General features: G+C 56.3%; 1 protein-coding gene across 4 annotated transcripts in view; it reads right to left on the bottom strand.

The window, feature by feature from the left end:
- Positions 1–1144: 1144 nt before the first annotated feature.
- WDR81 (WD repeat domain 81) overlaps positions 1145–9637 on the bottom strand; it is a 20485-nt gene continuing 11992 nt past the window's right edge. For all 4 annotated transcript variants that reach the window (XM_008073372.1, XM_008073373.1, XM_008073374.1 and 1 more), the window contains 9 exons: positions 8017–8124; positions 7565–7755; positions 7255–7445; positions 6817–6982; positions 6566–6731; positions 4761–5450; positions 3971–4116; positions 3485–3664; positions 1145–2367 (listed from right to left, as the gene is read on the bottom strand). In XM_008073372.1, the coding sequence (XP_008071563.1) occupies positions 2047–2367; positions 3485–3664; positions 3971–4116; positions 4761–5450; positions 6566–6731; positions 6817–6982; positions 7255–7445; positions 7565–7755; positions 8017–8124 (2159 nt within the window). In that variant the 3' untranslated portion in view covers positions 1145–2046. The remainder of the gene's footprint in view (positions 2368–3484; positions 3665–3970; positions 4117–4760; positions 5451–6565; positions 6732–6816; positions 6983–7254; positions 7446–7564; positions 7756–8016; positions 8125–9637) is intronic.

The following is a 9637-nucleotide window of genomic DNA, read 5'->3' as shown; positions in this document are numbered from 1 at the left end:
TCCCCTCCCACCAGGACCTTTGCTCTTAGCCAACCCCTGCTCAGATTGCTTTCTCTTCTGGTAAATATTGACTTGCACATCCGGTTAAACATTGATATTTGGCCCTGAAGCCCCTGTCCCATCAGGACATCTACTCTTGGGACAGCCACCCAGAGCCCTCATAGATTTGGGTCCCCCCTGAGCCTGGAAAAAGGCAGCTCAGGAAGAGTTTAGGAGGCTGGGTCTGGCTAGCCAAGAGGGCAGACCAGAAAACACAGGGGCCTGGCACTCCGTTAAGCCTTCCAAAGGTCCCTTGAGATGGAGATTGTCCCTGGCTGAGTCAGGCTCAGAGAGGCCGTGTGGTTGGTCGAAGGTGTGGACACAGAGCTAGGTCACGTTACATCCAGATTCCCATTTCCTTTTTTTTTTTTTGAGTTGGAGTCTCACTCTATCACCCAGACTGGAGTGTAGTGGCTGTTCCCGGCCACCGCAGCCTCGACCTGCTGGGATCCAGCAATCCTTCCTGGGATCCAGCAATCCTTCCGTCTCAGCCTTCCAAGTAGCAGGAACTACAGGCGTGCACTACCATGCCCGGCTGATTTTTGATTTATTGTAGAGATGAGGTCTCGCCAAGTTGCCCAGGCGGGTCTCGAACCCACGGGCTCAGGCAATCCACTCACCTCAGCCTCCCAAAGCGCTGGGATTACAGGCTGAGCCACCGAGCCCGGCTCTAGATTCCCACTTCTAATGTTCTTCCCTCTCCCCTACAGCTGTCTCCCCCTCCCAAGGGGAGGCTTCAGGAACCTTTGCTGGGAATCCAGGATTGGATGTCCGCACCACCCTTACCAGCCCAGGATGCTGGTTGGTTGCCTTCAGTCTAGGCCCGGAAGGCGGGGGGCGGGGAAAGGAGAGATGCTGAGGGCTGCAACCTCTCCCAGAGTCCTGTCTCTTCAGGAGCAATGTCTTTACTCTGCCCAAGGGTGAGGGTTCTAGAAACAGGCCTGGGGCTGCACAAACCAGAAGCCCTGGCCCATGCCACCCACAGAACAACGATCAGGCTGCCACCCTCCTGCCCTACTGCTTACTCCCTCCTCACTGCTCTGGAAACTACTGGGTCTCAACATTTCCCCACCCTGCCACCACCATCAAGACATGCCTCAGTCCATTCCATGGCTCTTCCAAAGGATTTATTGGTCATATGTACATCTATTGCAAATAGTGAGAAGGCAGCAGGGGCCAACCCTCAGACCTCATCTCTGCTCTAGAATGAGGACCCAGGGATGCCTGGGTCTTCCTGTCTCCTGGCAGAGATCTGAGATGTAGAGATGAATCTTCTCACCCCTTCTCTCAGGGTCTTGAGCCCCCTCAGGGGTTCTGGGCCTAGGGGCTGCCTCCTCAGCTCAAGGCACAAACACTGTGATTGGGATGGGCAGGCACGGCATGGGGTCACTTTCAGACAGGCACCACTGGCTCATTCCACCTCCTCTCCCCTGGTCCTACCCTCTTTCTTCTCTTCCCATTCCCACACTGGGCAGGACCTAGCTGGGTGGACATCTAAATCCCAGACCAAGACCCTTACATCCTGGACCATGGCCACCCCTCCTTAGGCTGGAGTCCAAGCACCACCAGTCCCTGGACTAGGGCAGCTTCTCTGTCTTTGAGGGATAAGGACAGAGAGGGCTCAGCAGTGGGTAGGGGACAAGAGACTGGCTGGGCAGGAGCCAGTCTTCCCCTTCCCGGAGCTTCCCTGTCCCCAGGTAGACCCAGAGGGCAGAGGTGGGGAGAAGGGAGGGTGATGATGCTTTTTCCTGTTCTTCTTACTTCCTGCCTGCCAGGAGTAGCATGTCCCCAAGCCATGAATGAGACCTCTTCTGGCAGCCTGGATGGCTCTGGGGATTCAGGGGCCAGGACCCGTCACCCCAGGTGGAGGCCCTAGAAGGCAAGCCATGTAGGTACATAGAGCGTGGGGCTTGGAGCCTGCCTGGAGGCAGCGCTGGGGGAACAAGGGTGGGGATGGACTCCCAGAGGATGTCTGCCTGCCCTTGCCCAGCAAGCTCCCATCCCAGTCTAAGCCAGGAGTCGGATGACCCCATTGTCTGAGCCCAGCAGGAGGTGGCGTTTGGTGGGCAGCAAGGCCAAGCTGGTGAGCGTGCCGCGGAAGTTCTCGGAACTGAGTTTTGTGGTAGCCTGACAGGGTGGCTCAAGCAGGGAGCAGACGCCAATCTTGTTGGCCACAGTGCCGGTGACCACCTCGCTGCCATACAGGTCGAAGGTGTGGATGGGGTCAGATGCTGACTTGTAGTGATGCGTGGGCTTCTGCTCCAGCTCCTTCCAGACGGTCAAGGAGTGGTCAGAGGAGGAGCTGACCAGGACGCTGCCCTCCACAGCCTGCCCCAGGAGAGGAGAGCCTCAGTAGGGGTCTGGGCCCTCCTGTTTACTCCCAAGCCCCCATTTCTTCCCACAACATCTTTCAGGGAAGACAGGCCATCCTGAGGGGGTGCCAGGCTGCCACCCTCCCACATCATGTTAATGTTGGTTACTACTAACATGTGAAGTATCAGAAACCCAGTCATCACTCTAATTTGAGACCTAACTATGTGCAGGCAATGTGCTAGGTATACATATCACCACATTTAAAATATCTTCATAATAACCCCATGAGGTAAATGCTGCCATTGTCCCCATTTTAGAGGAAAAAACAGAACCAGGGAAGTTAAGTAATCACACCAAGGTCACAGAACCAGTAAGTGACCAAGCCAGGATTAACAGCCAGGCTGACCCCAGAGTCCTCCTGACACTTTCTTGGAAAGTCCAAATTTAGAGGCATCTGCAGCCCAGGGTTCCTGAGGCCCTGAAAGGAGCCAGCCACAGCCTGCCCCAAGCGTGGCAATGCATGTCTGCTGGCCTCCACCCAAGCTAGGGAGGAGAGTCCCAGTTGCCTGCAGAAGTCCTGCTGCAAGTAGCCCTGTTCTTCCCCTCCTGGGCCTCCCTGAGCAGCTCCCTGAGGCCTGTGATTGAGAACTGGGGGAAGGGATGGGGGCAGGTAAGGAGGGCAGAATCCCCATGCCCAGGACTCCTTCTGTCCCCACCAGGGTAGCCCAGCAGGGGGCATGGACTCTGCTCAGTGGTCTGGGGGCAGTAAACAGCCTCCCAGCTGAGCTTTATTTAACCTGAACTGGGTCACGGACAGGGCCCGACCCCTGATCCTCCAAGCAAGACAAATATGGACAAGGGTTACTCATTAGAACATCCCCATGAGCAGCAGGGTCAGCTCTGCCCCGACTCCCGCCCCTGTGGCCTGCCTCCTGCCAAGGCCCTGCAGTGCAGCTGGCTCCTGAGCTGGGCCAGGAGGGTCACCCTTCCTGCCCATCAGTCCTTGACCAGCTGAAGCCTGGGAGATCAGCTCAAGCCTGTCCCTGGGCAGGCAGGCCCTAGGCAGAGGTGAAGGGTTAGAACAGGGGTTGGGGCTGGGCAGTGAGAAGGGGAAAGGGACCCAGCCCATCACCTTGATCTGCAGGATGTCCCCCTCGTGGGCTGGCCAGCCTCGCAGAACCAGGCCTGTGCGGGTGTCCAGGAGAACCATGAAGCCCGAGGAGAAGCCGGCCACAACACTACGGCCACTGGGGCTGACCGCCAGGGCACGGACAAGCCCAGGGTTCAGCCCACCGCCCAGGCGGAACTCGTGCTGCAGGCAGAGGGTGGCTGGGCTGAGGCACACGCCACCCCACCCCATTTCCACATGCCACCCAAGCCCACATAGCAGGAAAGCCTCTTAGTCTCTGGCACTCAAGGGGAAGGAAAAGCCCAGGACTCCACCCCCAGCACAGGCCAGCATCCTGCCCCCAGGGTTTGCTGCAGTGGGTGATCGATCACCAAATAGAAATTAGTAAGTGCCCTGGACAACATCCTGGCCTTCTCTCTTGTAAGTCTCTCCTCCCTGCCAGGTCCTTGGAGAACCAGGCTATGCTCAGGGAACTGGATGCCCCCTGACCTGCAGGCCAGGTTTCCTGCAGTCCACAAAGCGCAGGGTAGAGTCAGAGCTGGCCATGGTGATGCTGGTGTGGGGAGCAGGCATGACGGCTACTGCAGTCAAGGGCACTCGGCTGTCCACCGGCTCCACTGTGCGAAGGGTCTTCCCTGGAAAAGAAAGGCACAGTGTGGATCAGGGGTCCTGGCGGCTGATGGACGAGCCCTGGCTCCTTCTAGTCCCCCAACGTACCACGTACTTGCCTTCTATCCCCCAGGGATCCTCAGAAGATGCTAAAGATGTCTCGACTCTCTCACCTTCCTGCTTCAGTGGCCACGCCAGGTTCCCATCCCCAAAGTAACCTTCTCTCTTCACACAATGCCTTGACCCAATCTCACCTCCCTCTGTTATCCCGATGCTACTTCTAAGCATATTCTTCTCTACAGTGATGCCAGAAAGTAATCAAGTAACCATTGACCAAACATGTACTATGTGCTACACATTAAGCCAAACCCCTATGTGCCATATATTATCTTCTAAACCAGTTTTTCTGATTCTCATTTTACAGGTGGGAAAACCAATGCTTCTAGGAGCAAAGTGAGCTGCTCGAGGTTGCTCAGCAAGTAAGCTGGTGGAGCCAATTCAAACTCAGGTTGGACAGAGTCTAAGCCCTAACTGCTCCTCTGTGCAGGCTCATTGGGGCTCCCCAAACTACCATTACATCCTCACCCCCTCACCCTCAGGCCCCCTTCCTAGAGGCTTGGCTGGGCACAGGACAGCACCAACAAAACAGGCCTCACCTGGGCCCGCTCACCTGTGAAGGGGTCCCAGACGTGCACAGCCCCATCGCAGCTCACTACATGCTGTGGGGCTTCAAGCTGGCCCACATAGAAGACACTTTTGCGGTGCTGGGCATAGATGAGGCGTGGGGCTGTCTCGCTGGTCCCGTCCCCATAGTTGTACAGTGGCCAGAGGCGCACAGTACGATCCTTGCTGCCACTCAGAAAGAAATCCTCGCTGCTCAGGGGTGCCACACATTTGACAGCCCCCGAGTGGCCTGGGAAGCTCTGTAGGCGGATCTGGTGGAAGTGAAAGTGAGCATCCTGCTGGCTCACGCCAATCTCGTACTGCCAGTATGCCAACCAGTTCCCGCTCAGCCCATGGGTGCTCCGTGGCAGGTCCTGCTTCAGGGCGTTGTCCTCGTTCCCGCTGCTGAGGGTCCCCCCACCCAACCCAGAGATGGGGCCCAGTGGTCCAGGGTTTTCAGGCTGAGAGTCCGTGGGGATCTGGATGCGATTCCCCACCAGGACACTCCCGAAGGTCCCTGAGTGACCGTCATCCTGGGGGCAGCCCCCACCCTGGGGGTCCCACTCAGGACTGGTGCTAGGCACAGTGGGCTCCACGATGGCAGGGTTGCAACTGCTTGGGCTGATGCTCTCCAAATACAGCCCTGCCAGCTCCCCAACCAGTTCATGATTGGGGATGATTTTCCGGATGATGTCACCTGGATGGGAGTGGGAGAGGTCCGAAGATCAGGAAAGGTGGGAAATGGCTGCCACCACCCCTCCAAGGGCCTGGGAACCACAGAAGGTGGGGCATGTACTGGCTGTGCAACTCTGGGCAAGTAAGTCTTTGTCTCCAAGTCTCCCCAGTAAAATGTGGGTTTATTCAGTCAGGATGTACATGTGAGTGTCTTCTATATGTGCTGGGCACTATGCTGGGCATCAGAAGTGAAATGGTACCAGGCGCAGTGGTTCCCACCTGTGATCCCAGCACTTTGAGAGGCAGAGGCAGGAGGATGGCCTGAGCCCATGGGTTTGAGACCAGTCTGGGCAACTTGGCGAGACCTTTTCTCTATAATAAGTCAAAAAAATTAGCCGGGCATGGTGGTGTGTACACCTGTAGTTCCGGCTACTTGGAAGGCTGAGGTGGAAGGATTGCCTGAGCCCAGCAGGTTGATGCTGGGGTGGCCGTGAGCGTGCCACTGTACTCCAGCCTGGGTGACAGAGTAAGATTCTAACTAAAAAAAAAAAAAGTAGAATGGTAAACAAGACAGGTGGTGACCTGTCCTTCCAGAGCTTAGATTTCAGGGCGGAGCATGACACATGGGAATGCCCAGCACAGGGGTCCAGCCTGTAGGGGAAGCTACACAAATGCGAGGTTGCTCATTCCCTCTTGGATAGTTCCTGGAGACCATCAGTACACCAGCCTGACTCCCCTGCATTCCCCAGGGACATGACAAGCCCACTTCTGTGCCTCTCTTGCTAGCAAACACTCAGTCGCTATTTATATGTCACTTTGGGACTCAGAGTCTCAGGCCAAATCCCTTTGCTCTAGTCAAAAAACTGTGCTTAAAACCCACCGCTGGGCCAAGCATGGTGGCTCACATCTGTAATCTCAGCATTTTGGGAGGCCAAGGTGGGATGACTGCTTGAGCCTAGAAGTTCTAGACCAGCCTGGGCAACATAGTGAGAACTCATCTCTAAAAAACAAACAAACAAACAAAAACAAACAAAAAAAAAAACCTACTGCTGACTGTGGGGGAAGGACAGAGAATGGGGCCTCCCAAGGGAAGAGACAGCCACAAAGGCTGTGTGAGGGAATGTGATGGGGCAGTACCCAACAGGCAGGAGAAGGGCACGTAGATTGTGTACGCCATCTCCAAGGTGAACACCTTCTGCAGCTCGTCCAGCAGGGTGGGGTCCACCAGCCGCTGCTGCCCATCAGAGAAGGCCACCTCTGGCAGCTGGCCCTCACTGCGGCACGTGGGATCCAGGTTCAGATCCTGTGGGCAGGAAGACCAGGGAGTCAGCCAAGTCCACAGCCCCTGCCCCTGTCCCAGCCCGCTGCAGTCAGGCAGGTCAGCCCACCTGGTGCCGAAGCTCATGCAGCTGAGAAAAGACTTGGAAGAAGGTGGCCACGGGCTCACTCAGGTGCTGCTGGACCATCTCCTGTCCAATGCGCAGGCAGATGAGGGCGATGAGGCTGATGGTTTTCATACACAGGACAGTCCGGGCCTGGGCCCCACTTGGGAACCTGGAAACAAAGCTCATGAGCTGTTGCCCTGTGCTCTGCAGGACTTGACCAGGATCGATCAAAAGCTTTAAACGAAAGGAACTCCAACACCAATTGGTCAAAACCAGATGTGGAAACAGACACGGAAAAAGATGTGGCTTGCTCAGGGTCACACAGCCAGGACTCTTGACACCCAGCCCAGTATTATTTCCTCTCCCTTAAGCTTCCCAGCCCTCCTGGGCAGCCCCCTCAGCTAGGCTGCTCTTCCTACAGGGCGCAGGGCAGGGGCCTACCCGGTGACGAGAGAAGTGAGAAAGCCGAGCACAGGCAGCAAGACCTCATGGCTGATCCGGGGCAGGATGTCCATGAGCGTGGTGTCTGAGAGGTACACGATTATCTTCTGAGTCAGTGTCACCGCAGCCAGCAGCCCTGCCTCCTTACGGCTGTTCAGTCGGCTGGGGCCCAAGGTGCTACCTGGGGCGACCTAAGGCCACAGAGAAGTTGAGAACCAGGCTGCCCCATGGACCCCGATACCAGAGACCTCAGGCCAGCCCTTGGGTACTCAGCCTCCCCACTCCCAGGCCTGCCAGATCAGTGACTGACCAGGTAGCTGATGTAGGGCAGGTACTGGTAGGTAAGGACGGGCTCCCCATACAGGTGGGCGATGTGCAGGAGGCAGCTGAGCACAGGCCCCGACACTATATCACCCAGCACTGGCCTCTTCTGGTAGATATTGCCAGCACTCAGAGGGGGACTCTCGCCACTGCTCACCGTGAACTGCTGCCGAGTGGGCCCTGTCAAGGAAGAGCCAGCAGCCTTGAGAAGTTAGCAGACGTCAGGAGGGAGGCTGGCCCTCCAGGACAGTGGTAGCCACTTTAGGTCACTCGAGCCTGGAGTCCACCCCGTGCCCTACCCAAGGAAAGAAGACTGGGACCCAGGAACTGGCCAGAAAGTGGTTTGAAGTGGGGGGATGGGAAGGATCCCCTAGAGAGGGCCAAAGATGGGCAGAAGGCCTGGGAGGAAGCCCTGCCTCCAGCACCAACCACAGGCCTTACCAACATAACAAGATGTCAGCAGGCGGAGCAGGTTCCGGGCCACGTGGCGAGAGGCCACTGTGGGGCCGAGCTTGGCAGACAGCCAGCGGACCATCTTGCAGGCTGTATCTGCAGGGTGGGAGCAGGCCCTGAGCTCATCAGATAACAGGTTCATCACTCCTCCCTCCCCACCCACTGTGTACCCCACCAAGCCAACTCTGGCTGCAGCTCTGCCCAGGAGCCCAGCCTGAGCCAGTTTTCCCCCACCACCACCCTCCATTCAGCAGTGGCACAGGTGACTAGGCCCTGGCCTAGTGGGACTCTGGCTGCTCCAGGCTCCTCTCCTTATGTACGACTTTCAGGCCAAGTGCAATGGCTCATGCCAGTAATCCCAGTACTTTAGGAGGCCAAGGTGGAAGGATTGCTTGAGCCCAGGAGTTCGGGACCAGCCTGGGCAACAAAGTGAGACTTCATCTCTGCAAAAAAAATAAAAAACGAATCCAGGAACAGTTGTGTGTGCCTGTAGTCCCAGCTACTCTGGAGGCTGAGGTAGCAAGATCGCTTGAGCCTAGGAGGTCAAGGCTGCAGTGAGGTATGATCATGCCACTGCACTCTAGCCTGGGTGACAGAGCAAACCCTATCTAAAACAAAAACAAAAAACAACTTTCAGCCGGGCTCAGTGGCTCAGCCGGTAATCCTGCGCCTTTGGGAGGCTGAGGTAAGTGGATTGCCTGAGCCCGCGGGTTCGAGACCCACCTGGGCAGCAAGACCTCATCTCTACAATAAATCAAAAAATCAGTTGGGCATGGTAGCGCAGCCTATAATTCTGGCTACTTGGAAGGCTGAGGCGGAAGGATCGCCGGAGCCCAGCAGGTAGAGGATGCGGTGGCCGGGAGCGGCCACTGCACTCCAGTCTGGGCGACAGAGTGAGACTCCAACTCAAAAAAAAAAAAAAAAAACTTTCATGAAAGTTACCATTTCAGTAAGTCTACCCAAGCTCCTTAATGAGATCTAGCCAGGCCCTGGCTATCTCCCCTCTGGCTTCTCCCTCCACTTTCTTAGTCTCACGATGCTGGTCTTTCACTGCTTCTTTTCTTTAATGGACCATGACTGTCTCAGAGTCTTGTATATTGTGCCCTCAGCCTGGAAGGCTCTTCCCACTTTAGACTACCATTTCTCCTCCCTACTTTCTTTCTACTCCTACTTGAACCTCAAATGTCCCTTTTTCTTTTGTTGTTGTTTTTTTTTTGAGTCGGAGTCTCACTCTGTCACCCAGGCTGGAGTGCAGTGGCACACTTACAGCTACTGCAGTGATCCTTCCGCCTCAGCCTTCCAAGTAACCGGAACTACAGGCATGCACCACCATGCCTGGCTACTTTTTCTTGATTTATTGTAGAGATGAGGTCTTGCCAAGTTGCCCAGGCTGGTCTCGAACCTGTGGGCCCAGGCAATCCTCTCACCTCAGCCTCCCAAAGTGCTGGGATTACAGGTATGAGCCACCACGCCAGGCCTAAATGTCCCCACTTTCAAGGAAGCCTTCTCTGACCCCTGAAAACCAGACTGAAAAGCACCATTTCCCATTCCTTCATACCTCATAGCAACCCAGCACCATGTTCTTCCCCCCCCCCCCCCCCCCCCCCCC

Source organism: Carlito syrichta, unplaced genomic scaffold (assembly GCF_000164805.1).
Source record: "Carlito syrichta isolate Samal-C Ts95f unplaced genomic scaffold, Tarsius_syrichta-2.0.1 Scaffold315828, whole genome shotgun sequence".
Taxonomy (NCBI): Eukaryota; Metazoa; Chordata; class Mammalia; order Primates; family Tarsiidae; genus Carlito; species Carlito syrichta.
The sequence above is the reverse complement of the archived record's forward strand: the minus strand, read 5'-3'. Positions and strand labels throughout refer to the sequence as shown.